A 23,113-nucleotide genomic window follows, 5' to 3' on the forward strand; every position below is an offset into this window, starting at 1 on the left:
ACTAAGCAATCAGATTAATTTGCATTAATCATGGGTCACCACCTCTCACCTGTGAGAGATTCAAATTTAATTTTATTCACTGCTCAACAGGCATGCCTTGAAGATTTAAATTTGGTGTATATTTATAGCAATCTTCAGATTAAACTGAAATCTGGTCTTGAAAGTTGGAGGAAGAAATTGAGTAATCTGACATTTGACCTGAATGGGTAGCAAAACTTATTAAAAATGAAACAAAGTTCCACCCTGCATTCATTACAGGGTATGGCAGGTTTTCATGTCATTGTTTCGAAATGTGGATAATATTTTTCTCTGTCAGTGTATTAAAAATTATAGTGATGGAAATTCTGTTGTTGGCACTGCGTAGGGTAGTCTGAGACCTCATGTTCTCTAAAATTCACTGATCAAATAAGTTTAGAGAGACGCAGCTTACTCTCTGTAGAGTTTTCATAGCATCAAATCACCATCACTCCGAATAAAGCTGACATAAAGGTTAGCTTGTGCCCCTGATTAGCACAGAGCTGTACTAGGATGTAGGTTGTTCTGGCCAGCATAGTAATGTGTCTGATGGGTCTTCTCTTCCAGATGTGCTGATAAAGGACTCCAAGTGGACGAAGCTGTATTTTGGAGAGGGCCAGGCAGCTCTTTCCTTTACCCATCTGAACAAAGATGATGAAGGTTTATACACCCTGCGCATGGTTACAAAAGGTGGAGTGAGCGAATACAGTGCATACCTGTTTGTCAGAGGTAAACTTTTCATCTGTTTCTTGAGGAGAAATTAAAAAGAGCAGTAGAAAGATTAGTTTTATTAAACAATCCCATGTAATAACTGAAGTACAAAAGAAATCCAGACTTGTGGTATTTCATAATAATTTGATTTATATAGTAGTCTGTGCTAAAAAAACCAGTCACCTTACATGAATGGGGAGCTTCAAGAGGAGCAAGCTCCTGAGGACATTTTCTTTCCTGAAGAACCAGAGAAATCATTCTTGTGAAGAAACAGCTTGTTCCTTTGCTGTCTCCTTTCCCAGTAGGAAACAAACACCTTGCATACTACCAGTCCTCACTGTGATGGTTTTAGCTCTAGAGATTGCCAACTGGGAATGAGCCTTGCTGGGCATTCTCATATCCTGTGCTTGGCCTTAGGAAGAGGCACAGGAGAAAGCAAAAGAAATATTCCCACCACTATACCAGTCAGAGTCATCTCAATAATCGGAGAAAAGAAGCAAAGTAAGAAATTAGCTCACTGAAGAAATACAGTTTTCACAAGGGACGTAGATAAAAGGAGGTAAATGTATTGTAATAGAATAAAGGTCAGAATTTTCCTTTACATTTGCATCCACAACTCTCAGTGAAGTGAAAATGAGCTTTCACATGCACCTGTGAGCAGAACTCAGTTTTCACTTTTTTATTTTTTTGTTGAAAGGTGAAAATATCTCTGGCTAAGCAGTTCTTTCACTTTCCTAAATACATTGGACAACACTCTTGATGATGGCAAACTGGAGCAGCCCCACTGAAGCCATTGGAGCTGTATTAATTTTAAACTTCGTTCTTCTTGGAAATGTATTGGAATATACGTGTCTTGCAGAAGTGTCATCCAGACAGTTTGTGTGGGGTGGAGGGACATGAATGTTTTTTCAGGGGGCTGAGATCCATCTTCCTCACAGGACTAGTGCAAGGACTTCATCAGCTTTGCAATATGTTCTGAACAAGCCACTCTGTCACTTTGATCTCATTGGAAACAATTTGCTAAAGCTTTCTATTTCCCAGTTACCTTCTAAGGATGAAAGTACCCAGGTGAAAAAGGCCCACTAATATATAATAAGTTTCCTAGAAGTTTTTCTTGTAGTGGTGGGTCAATTTTAGGTACTTCTATTATCCATTTTATACTATGTTTGATCCCTTTGAATGCACAGGACCCTGGACTTGAGCTGTGTCTTCTGGAGTCTCTAGTGTCCTCTGTTGGCCTTCCTTTTGCCTTTCTTCATGTAGGCTGTGGTCTGATACTGAGCACCAGCCACCTCACAACTGACTGTGATTAGACTCTATAAATTTAGACTATACACAGGGTGTTTTTGTATTATAGAAAGAGGGAGGGAACTTCACATGTTAGAAGACTTCCTTAGGAGTTGTGGGTCTACATCAGTCAACACTGATGAAGCCATGTAAGGGTATCTTAATGGTGGAACATTGATTACCTATGCCTGTTGCTATTGTAAGACTATAAATAAAAAGTAGGCTTAGAAATGTACCAGGACTTTGCAAATTTTTTATTCCTTAAGAGATTTATTTTCCTCACCTACATTTTCTTTATTGAGTACCTTGGTCTGATCAGTAACCCACAGCTTTCGGTGGGAAAGAGCATCAAAAACACATGGGGTAGCTAGGCTTTTAATTCTCATGAAAAGTAATAGGTGTTTGATGCCTAAACTGCTTTTCTGTCCTCAAAAATGTCCCTGAGCATTTTTACCTATGTGGAGATATAGACACTGTGGGCCTGTTTCGTTAGTGCAGTGAATTAGCATGTAATGAAATCTTTGGGCTCCCATTCATATAAACAAATAGCACAGTGAACTGGAAATCTTCCCATTTGTCTTTGTGATAGATTTCAGAGGAGTCAGGGTCAAAACTGATTTATTTTTATTTGTGGTCCAGATGCTGATGCATTGATCGCGGGAGCACCAGGGGCGCCGATGGATGTTAAATGCCATGATGCCAACAGAGACTATGTTATTGTTACCTGGAAACCACCAAATACAACCAGTGAGAGCCCAGTCATTGGATATTTTGTTGACAAGTATGTAAACATTGGGATTTTAAAAATTTTGTTCATTGCCAAAAACATATATATACTGAAGAAAAAAAAATTGGCATTATATCCTTCAATACGTGGGTTCTTTAGATATATTTTTACAGGCCCGTGGCACTGGAACTCAGTTGCCTACTGCATTAAATTACTAGATTGTTCCCTGGCAAACTTTTAGCCCAGATGATCTAGTACCTTCCCAGGCAATTCTGGCCACAGTCTGGGAGTTAGCAAGGGCCAGGGGCCATTCCCAGTAATCATTTGCAGGCAGCCACATTTTATCAGACACTAAAAATTTTCAATAGTATGGATGTGGCCAAATCAGAGAATGAGCCCTGGCAATATTTAATTTATAGAAGCCAGAATCCATGGGCATCTTGAATTAGATTTAGTCTCTTTAATCTGTATACTGCAAAAGCTGAAATCTTGGAGTTATTACATTATCTTTTTATTTCTGCCTTAACTGTGGTACACCAGGAGCTCAAGGCATGGGCTCCCAGCAGCTGGTAGTTTAAATCAGAATGGCAGTCCTCTGTCCTCCAGTCTGCTTTGCCCTTTGGGGTTTCAGCTCAGTGCAGGCAGCTGGGCAACAGGGGATCCAAGTGCTGTTTTGCATGCCTCTTCCACTGAAGTGCATGCTTGCTCCTTGTAGCCAGAGCAGAACATCTGATCCTTAGTCTCTGAAACTGTCAGTCAGCAGAAACATTACTGAAATTATCTCATAATGTATACTGCTCCACACTTAAAAGCAACATTTGCAGCTCATTGCTATTTGCTATCCTGTAATTTGGTTGAGTTCAGTGACAACTGTCTGGGAATTGCTGGAAAATATTGGCTTATGAATGGCAGTCAGTATGAGGAAATTTAACTTAAGCCCTGGGGACTCTACCATTTATATCCAATTTGCACAGTGCATAGATCATGGGAGTATTTCACCTATTTTGTGTATAATCTAGTCAGCTGTGCCTTTTGACATTTTGCTTGGATTACTGCAGTGCCAAGGCTCCCTTGATCATTACCCTGTTTTTCCTGATACTGTCAGGGCAAAAGGCAGTCTTCTCCACAAAAGTTTATTATAGTAGGACTCAAAACAGATATATACATACAAAGGAGCCAGTATGAGGACATGACTCTGCTTCATGACTTCTACACTCTGTGGCCCAACCATTGTTGGAGGGAAACACACAAAGATGCTTGCTTAAAAATATGACAAGAAAGAGATGGAAAAGATTAGGTGAATGTTGCAATTTCAGCATGTTCTGTGGAGATGCGTGTTAAAAATAAAAGTGAATAACTTGTTCTTTATATGACAAGGAAGAGAACCAAATGGAAGTGAAGCAGAGAGTTGGAAAGGCCAAAAAACATGCAAGAAAAATGACCTTTGCAATTACATTATGAATAAATATGAGCAAGGTGGGAATTGGTTGTCTGATCAGAGGAAAGAGTGTATAAAGTGTGTGATTTTCATTAAAAGATGTGTGGTTTAGTTCCTAAACTTAGTGAGGATGACTTCTGTGATTCTGACTTGGTGTGTGTAGGATCGTATATATTTATTGTGGGATGATACTGATAAATGCTGTCTTCTGCTACTCCAAGATGTGAAGTAGGTTTGGAAAACTGGGTCCAGTGCAATGACGCTCCTGTAAAAATCTGCAAGTATCCTGTGACTGGTCTTCAGGAGGGACGGTCTTATATATTCCGTGTGAGAGCAGTGAACAGTGCTGGCATTAGCAGGCCTTCTCGAGTCTCTGAACCCGTTGCAGCTCTTGACCCTGTTGACCTGGAGAGAACACAAAGTAGGTTATGCAAGGCTGAAACAGATGTTGAATATTTGATTTTTTTTTTTTTTTTTAAAGATTCTGTTTGCTTAGTTAACCTAAGGACCCGAGTCTATTTCTTCCTTTGATTGAATATCTCACTAATTTCATGGTGGGGAATGTAGCTGGAATGGCAAGGTCCATACAGACAACTTGGCAGGACCTGGGGACTCCGTCTCAATTCTGGCTGGTTTTGCTTAGCTTTAAATATAGACACTCATTATCACAAGGAGCAATATTTTCAAAAGAGCTAATATGCCCTGGAAGCTTTTATCATTTGCACTGGGAGATAGGCCCTCAGATCTCATAAACTTCTACATTTGCTAGCAGTAACTTTTGAAAAAGCTATTGAATATGTCTGTTTTAGGTAAAGAAAAAGTAAAAATTGTCACGTGAATTCACTGGCTCATAGACTGTTGTATTTATCCACATCTTTTTTCCTCAGTGAAGCGCCAGTACTGGCACAAAGCCCCCATGCTACAGGTTGGGGGGGTCTCTGATATTATGGCTTTTCTGGCAGGTGGAAAAAGTCAATCTATCTAATGAACAAGTTCTTTCTGAAAGCTGGTCTTGTGTTCAAGGCCACTGCAGACTGCAAAGAAGCCTTATGAGAGCTTCTCCATTAAAAGTAAGCTGGCTTGCTCTGGGGAGTAGTTTTATTGATTTAGCCTTGTCCTAAACCCCTGTACAGATTCCATATATCGTGTACTTGCACATCTTCTGGTTTATGCGCTCCTTTTACTCAGAGGGGAATTAAACTCATTATGAAGACTGCAGAGCACTGCCCCAATGTTGCTTGTAAAGTCCGAGTTGAATATGCTGTGTTTCCATTAGCTTTATGATTAATTCCTATAACAAAAGGCCAGTTCATGATACAATTGTTTACTAATCTGCCACAGAATTGAATCCATCTACTGTGACTATGATTCTTGCTTTTTAGCACATCTTTAAATAGTACTGTCTTATCATGCTCTGTTTTCCTATGAAAGTGAATGAACTAGTGTATGACTGTGTTGACTCCATCTGGGGAAAGATTTAATAAGAGAGTTATAGAAATGGAAGTATACGGGCTTTTGAACAGGTGATGAACAATAATTTGCAAAATTTGTAAATATATTAAACTGGTTCAAGAAATTAATTGAATATTTTGATTAACAGCTATTCATGTGGATGAAGGGCGAAAGATTATGCTCAGTAAGGATGACCTTGAAGGTATGTAGCATTTCTATGATTTCAGTCCATCTGTTTATAGTCCAGGCATCTAGCATTATAGTTAGAAACATAGCTTGGAAAGAAATCCACCTAGTGAGTAAACTCTTTGTAATAATAAATAGAGATATTCTGGCTTGCAAGGCTGAGAGAACACAAATGAAAGGTGAGGTCTAAAGGACAGAGAACATCACACTCTCAACAGCCCTACTTTCATTATGTACTGACAGCATCTCCTCACCTTTTTGCTTTGGCTAGTTCTAAGCTGAGTTTAAACAGCTGAACATTGCATTTGATTGCCCACATTTCCCTTCCTCCTGTCCTTCTCGGAGCTAAATACAGCTTTTTTTAGACTGAATTAGATGATCTGAGCAAGTTATTTCCATTTTCATAAAAACTTATTCAATCCATCCCAATTCTTTAATTAATATATCTATCTGAATAGAGAGATTGTTCTTAAGGTTAAGGTTATACACTAAATATTGCTTTTCCTCAGGAGAACTGGAGAGATTACTGACAACTTTTGAGATAAAGCCTGAATTTCTTCTGTCTTTGGTTGTTTCTGTATGTGTTGATTTTTTTTTTTAGGCTTGGATAATGATCTTCTTTTCCCTTAAAATGTCAAAAATGTTAAGTAGTAAAAAAAATTTCTGTCTACTCTCTTCCACCAAATGTTATAAAGCTGTAACTCTCACTCTCTTCACGAGAACAGGTGTAGTTCGAGGGAAAATCAGTCATTAAAAGGTTTCCCCAGTGCATGGGCAGGACAGATGAAGTATCTCTATTTTTACAATGGTACCCTAAATGAATTGATATGGGTATTATAGGATCAGAATCACATTATAGGATCAGAATACATTTGTCTTACTTGTTTGGCTTCACAGAACATACTCCTGCTCTCAGGATTGTCTGAGAATGATTAGAGGCATTAAATGGCCACTGGCATAAGCATGAAGAATGGTATTTGGATTTCTGTTACGTGAATATGCATATTTAATAAAGGAGTATGAATATCCAAATACCATTTTTTATATAGATCATTACTTTCATCTGCAAGATTGGAGACCATTTCTGAAAAAGTGATCTCATAGATCACAAATGGATTTCCTTTTTAGTGCCAGATGACCTTCCATTCTGGGAGAGTAGGCTGTACCATCATGTTATATCATTACAAATTACATCAGCTTTGGGGTTTTCAAGGATGTAAGAAAACATGTTGAGATTTAGTTATGTGAAACCAGTTGGAAACGTTTTGACTTTATGCATTATGCTGTGAAGGATTATTGTAATTTTCTCGACTCTATGTCAGCAATTTTGTCTTAAACTTAGTTGATTCATGTGCCTTTATTAAAGAAAAAGTATATTTGTAGGAAATCAAATAGAGAGAACATTGAGAGAAAATAAATTTTCTGTGGATATGTCAGTTTGCTTTAAAAAAAGTCTGGTTTTGATTGGGAAATGTGTACAATGAAATAACTTCAGTGTACATTTTGAGCCTGGTTGGTTCTACAGATGTTTATAAACTGTTAAAACATCACTTCCATGATTTAGAGATTATTATTGAAACATATTTCTCTTTTTTAATGTCAAATCCTGAGCATTTAGAAGATAAATGATCCTTGCTAGCCTGAGAAGTGACAAAATGTACCTTAAAAGAACAAAACCTTTTGCTTTCTTTATTGCAAGCCATAAAAATAAAATATTTGTAGGTATCTTCTGAGTTGCTATTTCTGACCCATTACCAAGAGGAACCTTCTTCAGGGCTGTGTAGCTATGCCTGAAGTGGTCCATCATAGGTCTGAGCCTCTCCTATCTAGTGCTGTTTTACACCATTGTAATTCCTCTGATAGCAAAACTGGCTTCTTCTCACACTGCGGTGTGTGAACATGACCACAGAGGGCCACAATGAATTCCTCCAGCCTGGCCCAGGGTACACTGGTCCTGCCTCATGTTCCTGATAACCCTGCAGAGTGAGTGGGGAGAGGGGTTTGATCAGGCCACACCAACTGGTGGAGTCACCAGAGGGCTGGTGACATATTTTTATGTCTCTGATCCACAGTTTTTAGAAGTGCTTTAGACTATACGGCTGGTAATACCATCACATTACAGGTTACATTGCTAATAGGTTCTGCTTCTTTTTCTGCTTTCCACTTTGTTTTAAGCTACTTTTCTCCTTACTGTACTTCCCTTCCAGATATCTTCTTCTAGTCTAATTTCTTGTAATAACTCTTTAGACTTCTGTCTTTGATCAAAAAATATCTCTTGTTTGCATATAGTGAGTAGGTTTTTTCCAAGGCATCCTGCCCAGCAGATAGAAGTAATTCAAATGTGATCGAAGAAAAAAGGTGTGACAAATGCACAGGTTTTCAGGAAGCATATTTAACTTTTACTGAAAAAGTAAATAACTAGCTTTTAATACTGATGCTTTATTTCTCAAAATTTAATTGAAGTGAGCAAGTGAACTGCATGGATGATATTGTAGCCCCTAATAGCTGAGCATTGCACTGCAGGGTGGGAGTTCAGAAAGTTGAGCTGTAGCATGAGTGCTGACCCAGGAGTTAATCTGCTGTTTAACACTCACTACGTTTATTACTCTTCCAGGAGATATTCAGATTCCAGGCCCTCCCACCAATGTACATGCTTCAGAAATCAGCAAAACATATGTTGTACTCAGCTGGGATCCACCTGTTCCCCGTGGCAGGGAGCCACTGACGTATTTCATTGAGAAGGTACGGTACTGGCATCCAATGGCATTCAGCTGTAAGGTGTTTCATTGCTGAGTGCAATTACATTCAATTCATTTTTAGAACTACAGAATGAACACTAAAACTAACACTTTTTGTGGTCTCGCAGGATTTGGTAATGGGGTATTAGAGAAGCATGGACAATCAAATGTCTTATTACATGATTTAATGAGCATTGAAATTCAAGGTCCAGGGAAAAGGATGCCCCTGTGCTATTTGCTTACTGCTGTCTAAAATGAGAACAAAACTACATGTGTAAGGTAGCGGTTTAATGGAAAAGAACCATCTTAAGAATTCACAATCCTACAGGCAAGACTGGAAGTTTGCAGTCTGTCTGTGTTAAAGGCATGTTTCTGGTCATCCTGGGGTAGAGCAAGGAATAAACAGTGACTCATAATTTCATCCTCACTTTCCTTTTCGCAGGCTTACAGCACCCTCTGCTATACCCTGACATTTCCAATTTATTCCCTGTAAGGTCAGCGGAGAGGCAGATGCCTATCTCAGGTTCACTGCTCCCTGGTAGTCTTCATGGCTGCCTTTCTCTTCCCTTTGACTTGACAGGGGACTTCAGTCATCACAGTGGGAGCGGTTTGTTCTTCTCCCATCTAGGCTACTAAGATTTAGATAGATCTGTCCTGGAGCCAGGTTTCTAAATTAAGTATGTTGGATTACAGCCAGAGGTCATAATCTTTCCTCCTTGCTACAAAGTTTCCCTGGTAGGTAAATTGGGCCACATAGCTGACCTCTAAAACTCTTACATGCAAAGCTATACTTAGTTTTTATGAATTATGCCTCTAGCATATGCCCCCTCTTAATGATCCACAAACACTAAAACTGTCCATAAAACTGCCACACATTCAATTTGCATCTTGAATATTGTGACAGCCTTTTCTCAGGCCCTTACCATGCAATTTTTTTTCTTCTCACATCTGTTCAGCACATTCCTCCAAAGCTCATTTCCCAGCCAATCATTCTGTTTACATCACTCCTCTTTTCGCAGCCCCCATCTTGTCTTTTCCTTCTCAGTCACATCAAAATCTCCACTTCAAAAGACCTTTATAGCCCATCTCTACATTATTCCTCATCCATTGACTGCTGGATGTTGAACCAATAGGTGTAAAGTGAAGTCCAGTCACTAGTTAAATTTTCCAGCAAGCATGTCCATGATTTCTCCCACTCTGCCTTTCACATTCAAAAGATGTAATGAAAATTTCTATAGAAATAAGTATCTAGGTTTTTTTTCTATGCAATAAACCAGCATGTCTTCCTTTTCTATGCTTGGTTAGTTGAATTTCATTCTACGTATGAATTGGAAAATATATGTATCTGCTTGTTTAACGGAAATACCTTTATATAGCTCCAGAAACAGTATAGAGCAATGACAATGATGAACAAACAAGTCTTAATTAAATGCCAAACTTACTGAGGGAAAGTGAGAATGAGGACTAAAAGGCTATTATTAGAAAAAATGTTCATTATACTAATTAATACCTGAATCTAAAATCTTTTTGCATATAAATAACTTATATATATGAATAGCTCAGTCAGTTCATAGGTGAATGTTTGTTTTTTGCTTTCCACAGTCACCTGTTAATTTGGAAAAGCAGAATTTCTAATTAATTTATTTCAAATAAAGATGACTCAGTCCTGAAGAATAAAAATGTATTTTTAAATGCTTCAAGAAACACAAAATGGAAACGAGTATGCTGTATAGCAATGTTCCCTTAAAATAATTATTTAACAGATAAATCAAATCAAACTACAGACTAAAATGTGATGTTGATTCTTTCCTCTGTGAAAATGAAATGCAACAATTAATGTTTTTCATGTCAAAAAATAAAATATATGGCAAAAGAATGTTTATTTCATATTGTCCATCTTTTTATTATTAAGAAAACAGATGTTATGTTTCTTCTTTCTGTTGAAAACACTAGGTGGGTTCAGTATCTACGAAAAAGATTTTGATATATGGGCTCCAGCTGTTTACATTTTTATTATTTATCTATAGTAGACCTCATTATATACAAGGTAGTTTCCAAGCACCCATGAAACACTGTTCCTCCTCTGAGAAGTTCACAGTCTATCAGGTTTTGTTCCCAGCCTCTCTGTTCCAAAATTTTGTAAACATTTAATTTGTATGCACCTTTCTGTGCTTGAAGGAAATTTTATTTAGGCTATTTACTGGGCACTTGGGTTTTCCTAAAATTGCTGAAAGATTCCATGACTAATTTTTGTTTTGGGTCAACAGTTTATCTGGGGAACCTAATGGACAGCAGACTTCTCTCAGAGTGCCGGTTTGCTGGCCCTCTTCAATGTGCAGTTGTGGTGATGATTAGCTCATCTGCTGCACTGAGACTATTCAAAAGTAATTATTTCATTCGATGAATGCTTTTAGGGACATGACCTTACTCAGCAGAATAAGTAATTATAAAGTAGTGAGTAAAGTAACATCCCCCTCCCTACCTTTCTGCAGAATTTGGATTAGGACTTGCTTGCTTTATACTGAACCTTTGGGTGTTCAAGTGAGTTTTGCAGGACATGAGAGTATTTCTTTAGGGACCAATCACAGTTGACAGTCATGGCCCTAGCTGAAGGCTAGTTGTATGTGCAAGTGTGCATACATTGAAGTCTAGACAGGCAGGGAGACAGTGAGGTATTCAGACATTTTTGCAGAGTAATGGAATGCATGAGCAATGAGAATTTGCATATGTTAAAGAGAGGCATTTGAGAGTGATCCTTCTCTTATAGCTCTTAAATAAATTCATGACAGGATGCAATAAGCAATATGTTCATTTTTTGACAGTTAACAGAAGTGATTCACAGCTTTTTTTTTTTCCTGTAGTCCATGGTTGGCAGTGGAAGCTGGCAAAGAGTCAATGCACAGGTTGCAGTAAAATCTCCTCGCTATGCAGTGTTTGACCTTGCAGAAGGAAAATCGTATGTTTTTCGAGTCTTGTCAGCAAACAAGCATGGCATCAGTGATCCATCTGAAATCACAAAACCTATTCAACCACAAGATACTGTTGGTAAGGCATTAATTGTAAGGCATTAATGTTAAATACAATTGATATTTTATGCAATGGAAATAGACAACTCTCATTATAATTAGATTAGTATAAATCCAGTAATAGTAATTGGATCAATTTGTGTTCAATACTGTGAAGGATTTCAAAAAGACCAAGATGCTAAATTTTAGAAACATTCCAAAATTTTCCTAATGATCACAAGTCTCTTTGCTGAGACCAATAATTTTTAAAAAGTTAAATTAATTTTAGTTATTAATTCTTCAAGAGTGCTCTATTAATGTAACTTGTCAAAAAATAGGATAATACAGGTTAATTGCTAACTTAGATAATTATGTTGTCTGGCTCAGGTAATTATATACTACCTAATTCCCTACAGTTTCAGCTAGATAAGGTAGCCTTTCATTTCTTTCTTGGTATTCTAAGTTGCAAATTACTGCTGGTGTAGAATTCCTGTGGCATGCAGATGAGTAGATTTCAAGGATAGGGGAAGATACATCTACATATTCAGTGGTGACTTTCCAAATGAAAATGAAGTGTTTATCTTGGGGCCACATTCAAAAACACAAGTGAAAATTTAGGGAGTGGTTATTCTTCTTGTTGCTCAAATATTTGATTTGCTCTTGCAGTTTTACAGAGGTCACATATAACAGTCCCATGTATTGACAGCTGTCACCTTAAGAGCACATATCTTACAAGTACACTTGCTAGCTAGAAATATAAGAAATATTTACAGTATCTGATATACCATAGTTCACTAAAAGTTGATAGATATAGCCTTCATAATGTTTACCATAATTTTAAAAAATATAATCCATCACCTTTAGTTTGATCTGTAACTATTCATGATGAAATAAAAACATCTTTTACATTTATGTATTCTTGATTTCATGTCTCATTAATGCATATAAATTATTTAAACCATTCAACATTACCCAAGGTAGGGAAGAAAAATATTCCATTTATTTCACTTAGTACAGAAAATAGGCTATCCCTCAGGGGTTAACGCAAGACGTTCTGAATAAATCATAGCTATAGCTGAAAGCAGAAAGCAGAAGATGCTATTTTAAAGAGAAACTGCAGGAGTATTTTCAGAGATGGAGTTTACCACCTGAGCTATAATACATCAGACACACATGGCTCCTTTTAGTTGTCTGCACGTAGTGCCATTCGACATTCCTGAGGGTAGCTGAGACAACTTCATGGGGATGGCAGTCATTACACAGGAATTATGGGTAACTTTCTCTCTTGAGCAGAAACTAGAGGATGGATGGGGTATCCTAGGCCATCCAAAATGACACTTAATATTATGCAATTGAATTGAGTGGTAAAAGAGTATTCAGTTTGAGATTAACGTCTAAATTTAGGTGTTTCCATGTAGGCATCTACAGATGCTGTAGATGTCTCTGCTCTCACTGCGGCAACTGGAGCCTGGAGGATAAATTGGCTGATGTTGCCGTAAGTTGCCCCATAGCACGCAGCTATGGAGTATCTACGTTGGGGTGAGATGAATCATTTTCAGGACTCTACCAACCACTGATCAGAGGCTCAGTTTAATTAGCCAAGCAGACATCTAGTACCTTTTCAAGTACTTTCAGTTTGCCACTTCAGAGGGGTGCAGGTATTCAGTATCTCCTGAGTCATATCTGGTAGCTCCATGAAGAAGTCTCAAACACTCTAAAATGGCCCTAAATGAATTTGTTCGGGTAACTGAATTAAGCCCTAGCTCTTTGACTATAACTGCAGCTTAAGAACATGCACTTGTATACAGTTACACATAAAGTCCTAAATATAGGTACCTTTATCTCAAACTGAACCCATTTGATCTTACAGACTTACTGCATAAAGTACAATAGTGTATAAGTATTATTTTTTATTTTGAGATTGAAAAACTAAATGAAAAAAATGCTGCCTTTCTTTTGTTATATGCTGCTTGTAGTTCCCCAAATCATATCAATCTGAGGAAACTAAAACACCTTCAATAGGCAAGTGCTGGATGCCTCTCTTAACCTACCATGAAAGGCTGAGACACTGCCTTAGTTCCTTACATTGTGAAAGCTCAGATAGAAATTTTATAGTGTACAGACTGTGTGTTGGCCCTTACTAAGATTTTTTTTCTGTTTACATCGTGATGTTTCTGGTTTTATTTATGCACATTCAGGGTATTTAGACCAATATAAACCAACAGCAAACTTTCATTGCATGTAAAGTGAACTGCATACTATGCTACCTTGGGAGAACTGTAGTCAACAGATTGAAGGGAGCTTTATCCACTTCTGCTTGATGCTGCTGAGGTTATCCTGGACTATTGGTTCCAATTCTGGCTCCCTTAGTCTAGAGGGATGGATGTAGAGGAACTGGAGAGGTCCTCTGAATGGCAACCAAGATGGCCAGGGGCCTAAAGGTTGTGACCAGTGAAGAGAGGTGAAGGTAGCTGGGCTTGTTTAGTTTGGTGACTTACAAAGAGGATGGTTCTGAACTGCTCTCAGCAATGCCAGATGACAAAAAAAAAGAGGCAACAGCCATAAATTATAGCTTAGCAAATTCAGGTTGGACATACTGTCTTGGTGAAAAAGGTGCAAGAGTGCAATGCTGAAAGAGGTTGTTCAGGGAATCTGTGAAATCTCCATTGTCAGAAGTTTTCAAGACTCGGAAAAAAACATGACTGACAATCCAGCTTAGTGTTGGTGATAATCCCACTCTCAGCAATAGGTTGGGCTAGGTGATCCCCAGACATCCTTTCCAACCAATGTTCCTATGCTTCTGTGAAATCCATCTAGCTAAGTTTGGCTAAACACTCAGCATTCAAACATATGCTTAAAGTTGTCCTGAAAAGCTGGCCTTTTCTGAATTGGGGTTGTCATTAGTTGACTGGAAGGCAGTATTTCTTAATACTCATGATATCATACCTCTACAGTTTATGTGCATTTCCTACTGATGCAGTACTGCTACAGGGACATAAGCTGTACATAAACCTCTTATTTGAGAGAGAACAGTCGAGAGAGAACTTCTGAGAGAGAACATTTTCATATCTGTGTGTCTTTATCCACACTGATACTTGAAAATGTGTTCTATAACTCACTCCTCAGAAAACCTATATAAAATCAGACAAGTATGGACCCTCATAGCTTGGAGTAAGTTTACTCTAAGTAAACAAATAGAAAAATGAATATATTTGTACACACATATATAGAAGTATCCAGACTTATAGTGAAACAAATATACTAAAATATATGTCATATAGCAATATTAACATGGTAGGATAACTCACAGCGGTAGTGATTAAGTACGATAAAAGTATACAGTGTTGCATCTACCTCAGCTTACTTTTATTTTTGCGTATTTCATAATAGTATATGTTTTCTTTCTTTTTCTTAGTTGTTCCATCTGCACCTGGTCGGGTAGTGGCCACAAGGAATACCAAAACATCAGTTGTACTTCAATGGGATAAACCAAAACATGAAGAGGATTTATATGGCTACTACATTGACTATTCTGTGGTGGGATCAAATCACTGGGAACCGAGTAACCATAAACCTATTAAATACAACAGGTATTGACAATACTTCTGTATTTTGGGGAGGTTTGAAAACTGTAGGAGAGTTCTAAGCCAATTTACGTGCTGAGCAATGGTGTTATCATGGAAGGTGAATGTTGAATGAATGTGAAAAAAAACAGCCTGCAGACGCTCAGAGCTAAGCTTTTGAGATTGCAGGACAGACTTCTGCTGCCTGCCCCCGCTCCCCCCCCCCCCCGCCCTTTTTTTTTTCTCTCCAGAGAGAAGCATCTTTTGGCTGTTCCATGACTTTGAGTTATAAAAGCAGGTTCTAGAGACATGATTCTGTATGTCTTGGACATGAGTAAACATAAAATAAATGCTTTTCCTAAAGTCTGAATTATGTTATGGGGTAAACAGACCTGATGCACATGAGGAAGAGTATGAGAAGGAGAAGGAACTCAGAAGCTTTTCCATAGTCCATGGACATCAGGGCAAAAGGTCAGGCCACGTCTGCTATAAACATGGTGAGGAAAGTGCTTCGGCTGCTGACACTACTGTGCAGGAAATCCAAGTGTCCTGTCCCAGAAACATCAGGGCTCCCTGACCTACTACATCTAAGGGTAAAGGAGAGTAGCCCATGTTTCTAGTTGCCTTGTCATGATGCTAGCCCTGTCTGTATTTCTGATGATTTCTTACTCCCTCCTGAAAATATCACACTTCATTGTGTGATTCTCCAAGTAATTTCCTTTGTGACAATCATGCTTACTTTTATTGGAATCTCTCACCAAATGCAGAGTTTAGGTGTGCAATTTATATTTTCTTATGGGTATATAACAAGCACATCATGTTGTTTAGTGTATTTTGTCAGTTATTAATTAATTTTGAGTGACTGTATTCTGCTGAATCCTTTGATCAAGTAGTCAAGGAATTTGATCAAAGAAAAAGTAGAGACTAATTCTTGGTCAAAGGGATTGGGACAACAGAAAAATAAGAAAAAACATTTCATTTGTTCATGTGTGAACATATCCTACAATAGGATAGTTCTGACTATCATCTGCTACAATAATTACCTAGAACCTCAGATCAAAACTGAAAGCTATTTTTGATAGTGACTCTGAAAATATAGTGAAACATAAAGTCCCTTCCCAGAATAGATTAGAATTTAGCAAGCCAAAGTTCAGAGGGAATATATTATAGTTTATCTGACTTTACCTGGTAGATCAGTACTAGCAATTTAATGAGTACTATGACTTTTGTTCCAGTGTCCCATCCAATTATATTGTACTACATTACATCATTATATTACAGTTTCCCTCTTAGAAATATTTTCCTTTGTGAACCACTCATGAAGTTGAGCTTTCTGATTGTTGCCAAGATTTCATGTTACAGCACAGAATGGTTCCTATAAAATATATACTAATACGTGATGTTATTTTTTTTTAACCCAGGTTTGTAGTTCATGGTTTGGAAACTGGAGAGCAGTACATCTTCCGTGTGAAAGCTGTGAATGCTGTAGGATTCAGTGAAAACTCACAGGAGTCGGAGGCTATAACAGTACAGGCAGCCCTTAGTAAGTATGATTCTGTGCGAGTCAGCTTCTTGTTTCTTGAATAAGTTACATATTTTCAGCAATCAACTCCTTTGGTCTCATTTGCTATAATGGTACATTTTGCAGTCATCAAGCACATCCCCTTAGTGATGCTTATGCTCTGGCATGTGCCGTTCTAGAGAAAAGCCATTGTTTAAAAAAAGTTTTTCGTAATGCCTGTTAGAAATACTGGGTCAGATTCGCTATAATGACCATGTTGCCTTCTGCTCCTCAGCTGTAACAAAGAAACTAAATATTAAGCTAGACAAATAGCTTCTGGGTGATTTGGAGTGGTGCAAGTCAGTTTAGCACAGAATGTGCTCCATTTAGTAGAGTTTCAAGAAACTTTTTTAATATGTGTCTGAACCAAACAGAAAATTCCCTTTGGCTGCTCTGGGTTGGAGCACAATCTACCTCCTCTGGTACCCTGCAAACACAATTTCAGTGTAAGAACAATCCATTGTGCAACCTTCAATGGGAGTGATGCACACTGCGTGAAAGGCTGGATAATTATTTAGAACAGAAAGTACACGGATCTGGGGTACTATGGTCCAATTTTCATTTCTGCACAGTTTCAGTTTCATACTGAAAAATTTAAAATAGAACACCTTTTCTCCACCTGAATAGCCTCCACCTCTTAGAGAAGACCAACAATAGGCATACTTGTCAGAAGTAATAATCTAAAAGATTTATAATTCGGAATGGCTATTAGAAGATAAATTTGGATGAGATGTTACTGACAAACTTACTTTATTTGATTTTCTTAGGACAAAGTGTGTCTTATATGGGTAGGTGGTGCATGGACACTTGTACATATATCACTCCTATGTCGTAAATGTACTTGCACCTTTTATTTTGTCACTGTGTGTTTCAAAGATGTGGGTTGCATGGGGTATGTCACCAAACACAGAGCACATGGATCTTACACACACTTACAGGATGTGGATTGCTTGTATCCATTTTGGCAGCCTTAACAGGAATTTAGCAGGACTATTTATAGGTGACTTACATTAGCATGGACAGAATTTTTCTGTAGTTTTGTTTTAAGAGCATTTATAGGAGTTTGCTATGGTCATTCTTATTTACCAGGAAGTGGTAATAATTGCAAAGGCCACGTTTTATGGCCTCTGAGTATGACACCATATTTGAAAGAAAGAACAAAAGACCAGTTCTGCTGATTACTATCTGTTTTCATGCTGATCACTAGTACAGCTACAAGATCAGGGACTGTATTAAAGGCCTCTGCTAACGTATTCTTTTCTGAATGAGGTAAGTCACATTCTCTCAAGTTATGCTGGTAATTCAACTGAAAATATCAGATGAGCTTTAGGGGCAGGAGCTTAGCCTGTACTGACTGCAGCACAACAGGATCAAGAAAGGGCTATCTCCAGGCAAACTTTCATGTACAGATGGCAAATACAAAACTGTGCTTGCTAGAAAGAGTGTTTGCTAGTAGTAGGGGTGTAAAAAGCTCAGGAAAACAGTTTTCTTCATCTCTAGGAAGATGCTTGGGTGACATTTCTGCTTCTGCTACCGATGGGAGTAAACTCATGCAGGTAAACTCATGAAGGAAATGTCTCTTCTGCCTCAACATAGGTTAAGCTAGTGAATGTCTAAATATTTTCCATTTGTATTGTTTCAAAAGCTTCCACATTTATGTTTGGAGATAAAATTAATGTTGATTAGCAGCTTTATAACTACTTTGTTACCGATATGCAACTGCTAGCAGTATGCTGCAGAAAACAAAAGCAATACAAAAAGTGCTAAACAACTTCTACACTGCATTGTTTTAGACTATGTCCTAACTCTCAGGTTGCTTATTTCATTATAGCTTGTCCGTCATATCCTCATGGTATCACACTTCTGAACTGTGATGGTCATTCAATGACTCTTGGCTGGAAAGCACCGAAGTACAGTGGAGGTTCACCAATCCTCGGTTATTATATGGATAAAAGGGAAGCTAACCATCAAAACTGGCATGAAGTAAATTCTTCCCTTATTACCAGGACAATTTATACGGTTGGTACTTTTTAATCCTTATCCTTCTGGAGTTGTTTTGTACTATTTCTTTGCTTTTGGCAGAGTTCTACTTTCTTGCACAGAAATTCTTTAAATACTTACTACAAAAAACCAGGCCCTTCCATTGTGCATTTTGGAATGTAACAAGCCTAAAAACTGGGGTACAGCATCAGTGCCATCCCCTGCTATGAAATTCTAAGACCAATAAGGCCATTCAGATGAGGAAATTTTTGAGGAAAAAGGTGTGAAGAACATTTTTCACAAAGAACAAAATGAGCTATAAAATGCTTCATAAACTATATTCATTAATGAGCACTATATGTATCACCACTGTAATAACATGCAGAGAAAGGATGGAAGCATTTAGCAGGATAGATGACCGTGCTGTCTGTAGAACTGCAGACTTGTAAATGACATGGAGATGGGCTGAGGACAAATGTAACTGTCCCTGTTCTTACTCTCAAAATCTGCCTTCAGCTGGAAAGGGAAGTATATTAATAAATGTAGCATTATGCCTCATCGCCTCTTTTCCAGAGTACCAGAGAGATGATTTTAGTTTTGAAATAAATTCCTTCCGGTGGCACTTAGAATGTATTCAATGTTTCTTAAAAAAGGAAAATTTTGATGTGAACTTCCACGAGGAACAGTTAGGAAGATAGGATATAGCAAGTAATTAATCAATCTGATGCTTGTTAAGTTAAACAATCAGATTTTATTCCCAAATACTTCTTAAAATTATTTCCACAAGTCAGCAACTTTCCTATAAGCCTCAGGGCAGAAGTAAGTCTTTAGCAGATATTTGACACTAAAGTAGAAAATAATGCTGCAGATGAGCTCAGGAAGAATGTTTCATGCAGAGAAGGCAGCCGGCAATACTCAGGTGTATGTATGCTTGTGAGGGAGTTTATAACTAGCAACTATAACCGACATAACAGATGGATGTTGAGAAATAAAAAGGGTGGGTAAGATAGGCATGAAAGGGCAATACTAAGCAATGCTTTCCAGATATTTTCATTTTTTAATGCATTTGTAAACAAATGAATAATGTAAATTAAGGGAAACCATTCAGAGTTTAATTAATTGGATACTTAAGTCTCAGTCCTGCCAGTAACTGTATTTGTGCCTGAAGGTGCATCTTCATACATTAGTTTGAGTGACTGGAATCTGAAATACTGATGGGAAATAACAGCAAGACAGCTTTTAGTAGCACAGAATATTTTATGACATGCTGCAAGCGGAGAAGGCCCTGAGATATACAGCACAGTATCAGGCAATCACTAAAGGTTTAACCCTCTCTGATTAAATAATTCTATGGGAACCCCACAAATATTCTTTCCTTTAATAACCTGGGATCTCAAACCCATTTTTACAGGCTGAACTATTATTCTTTCTTGTGAATCACACTATATAGCTCTCTATTTTCAGGAAATTCTGTCTAAATTGTATTAGTGCCTGACTTTCCCTAGTTGACATTGTTTGCGTTGGTCTTGTATTGATGCTGCCCCATCACGTTTGTTACCATCCCATCGTATGCTTGTTACTATTTAAAAAGTCACACCAAAATAATTTTTTGTCTCACATCTTCCCAGAGAATATAGTTATAGTTTATTTATTAATGAAAATATGAAACTGTTCAGTATCTCCACTGGAAGTACTACTCTCAGCTGCCTCTTTCTCTTGGGACATATGCTTAAATATAACTTTGGGAAAATTATGCAGAGGACTGAGGTGTAGAAGCCTTGTTTAGTGTATTTAGGTGTTCTGGAAGAAGAAGGATGGAAGAGGGCTGCTACCATGAGGCGCTCAGGGTGTCAAGAAGATTATGCCTTATAGCTTATCTACCTTGACCTCAAAATCTGAGATGGTGATGTGGTGATGGACACCACATCATAAGTGGTGGACTTATCATCATATGGTGGACTTATCATAAGATAAGTCAGGGTTCATTTATCAGGGATGTTTGCAGAGGTGTAGCACAGATTCTGGTCATCTTATTTCCAGTGCTTACTTCCTCACTTTGTAATGGTAGGTAATATTACGAGAAAGACGTGTACAAGCCAGAAAAAATTACCAAGAGAATCTTTCCCAGAGTTATATCAGCACACTGCGGAACTAATTGGATTGGCTTTTCCTTTAGTTTCCTGTTGTTTTCTTTTCTTCCCTGGTCAGTCCACTATGACCTCTTTAGACCAAAACACCATTTGAACTCTTACTTAAGTGAATGGCTTATGAATAACTATTCATAAGCAATGCTATTTCATTCATAAGCAAAGGTATTTCATGTTAGAACACTCACCCATAAGTATCTGCTAGTGGTTATTCATTGAGTGGGTTCCCTGGACCTTTGCTCTAACCTTTTACAGCCTCTCATGCCAATATATTGAGTGCTGTTATTCCTAGGATGATGTGGCTGAAACATGGAAGTACAACATATATCTCTGCCGTGTGTTTGGTTTAAGAGTAAAATCTTCAAATTAGATCCTTCCAGTACTCCAGCACAGCAGTAGGGCCCGATAATTATTTAACCAATGCTTATTGTCCTGGTTTCGGTTGGAATAAAGTTAATTTTCTTCCTAGTAGCTGATATAGTGCTGTGTTTTGGATCTAGGATGAGAAGGATGTTGATAACACACTGATGTTTTAGTTGCTGCTAAGCAGTGTTTATACTACGTCAAAGACTTTTCAGCTTCTCATACTGCCCTGCCAGTGGAGGCTGGAGGGGCACAAGAATCTGGGAGGGGACACAGCCAGGAGAGCTGACCCAAATGAGCCAAAGGGATATTCCATACCATATGACATCATGCCCAGTATATAAACTGGGGGGAGTTGGCCAGGGGACACCACAGCTCAGGGATTGGCTGAGCATTGTTCAGTGGGTGGTGAGCAATTGTATTGTGCATCGCTTGTTTTGTATATTCTATTATTATTATTGTTACTACTACTATTATTATTTTTTTCCTTTCCTTTTCTGTCCTGTTAAACTGTCTTTATCTCAACCTGAGTTTTACTTTTTTTTTTGGATTCTCTCCCCTATCCCACTGGGTGAGGGGCAGTGAGTGAGTGGCTGCATGGTGCTTAGTTGCCAGCTGGAGTTAAACCACAACAATTATTTTTAAGTATTTAATTTATTAAAAGAATATAAATCATAGCTTTTGATATGTTGAATTGTTTTCTCAAAAAAGGTAGAGGATTTGACAGAAGATGCCTTCTATGAATTCAAAGTTGCTGCTGCAAATCTGATTGGAATAGGTCAACCTTCAGATCCCAGTGAGCATTTTAAGTGTAAAGCCTGGACTATGCCAGAACCTGGTAAGTCTATTAGTTCCTCATGAACTTCACTTCAATATAAACTCCTTAAAACACAGTCAGTGTAATGTTCCAGCCAAACTCTGCTGGATGTCTTTTGGTTAATTTCTGCCATATTACCTGTTGAGATTGCCATTGCTTCTGAGATCTCCTAGTAAAAGCTACCTCCACATCCCGACTGATGACATTGAATGTCCTGGGAAGTGGGTGACCTTTGCTTAGCTTGCTGAGTGTCTCCTTCTTTCACTGCCCACATCAGCTCAGAGGAGGAAGTCTTCAGCCTTCAGACTATCTCTATCAGCTCTTCACCCTCAGTCCTACAAGCTCCACTTCACCCTCAGCACCTGTACAACATATAGGCATCTCTGCACCATAATTGCAGTCTATTAAGAATATTCCTGGAGTTTTAGACTCCAAACTGATAGTTTTCTGCTCATAAATAAGACACAACAGGGGCCTGTTTCTTGACATAGAGGCAAGTAGCACCGTGTAGCTCACACTTTACAGCTAAAGTCTCCCAGTCTCAACTAGTGTGTCCTTATTCATGTGTTTCCCCTAGATTCCCCTAGAACCTAGGTGTTACCTGAGAGATTATTATTAGCCAGGTGTTAGGACAAATGTGCTAACAAACATACAGTAGGAATGACTGCGTGCTAGTACTTAAACCTGTGTTTAGGTTGTCTGTAATTTAGCAGTGTAGATGCAGCTGAAGACTGTTAATTGCAATGCTAACTGTAGAAAATGTTAAATAAGAAGTATTGTGAATTCAGGACCCACAGCAAAATAAAGGTAAACTTTAGCCTACCTCATGTGAGCATATGAATTTGTGCCTAAATGTTAGACATCTAGGGAATTGGTTCCCCTCAGTAATGCTCGAGTTCTGTAAATAAACTATGAAAGGGTTTCGAAGGCCCATTCTGCTTATTTTATACTGCCCTCGCTCATACCAAGCAACACTTTTGCTGCAGCTGTTTCTGATGTCTGGTACTGATTTGCCTAAACAAAGCGTGTCACAGTACAGCCCATAACAGAAACACAGGCACCTACCACTTTAATATATTTCTACCTTCTTTTCCCCAAAATGCTGTAAAATACTGCTGTGTTG

General features: G+C 38.2%; 1 protein-coding gene across 2 annotated transcripts in view; it reads left to right on the forward strand.

The window, feature by feature from the left end:
- Positions 1-23,113, forward strand: part of MYOM2 (myomesin 2) — a 79,749-nt gene that overhangs the window by 25,940 nt on the left and 30,696 nt on the right. For both annotated transcript variants that reach the window (XM_052809879.1, XM_052809880.1), the window contains exons 11-20: positions 583-744; positions 2,653-2,794; positions 4,400-4,599; positions 5,779-5,832; positions 8,431-8,558; positions 11,416-11,599; positions 14,975-15,149; positions 16,544-16,665; positions 18,515-18,702; positions 21,885-22,011. In XM_052809879.1, coding sequence (XP_052665839.1) covers positions 583-744; positions 2,653-2,794; positions 4,400-4,599; positions 5,779-5,832; positions 8,431-8,558; positions 11,416-11,599; positions 14,975-15,149; positions 16,544-16,665; positions 18,515-18,702; positions 21,885-22,011 — 1,482 coding nt within the window. The remainder of the gene's footprint in view (positions 1-582; positions 745-2,652; positions 2,795-4,399; positions 4,600-5,778; positions 5,833-8,430; positions 8,559-11,415; positions 11,600-14,974; positions 15,150-16,543; positions 16,666-18,514; positions 18,703-21,884; positions 22,012-23,113) is intronic.

The sequence above is a fragment of the Harpia harpyja genome, chromosome 15 (assembly GCF_026419915.1).
Source record: "Harpia harpyja isolate bHarHar1 chromosome 15, bHarHar1 primary haplotype, whole genome shotgun sequence".
Taxonomy (NCBI): Eukaryota; Metazoa; Chordata; class Aves; order Accipitriformes; family Accipitridae; genus Harpia; species Harpia harpyja.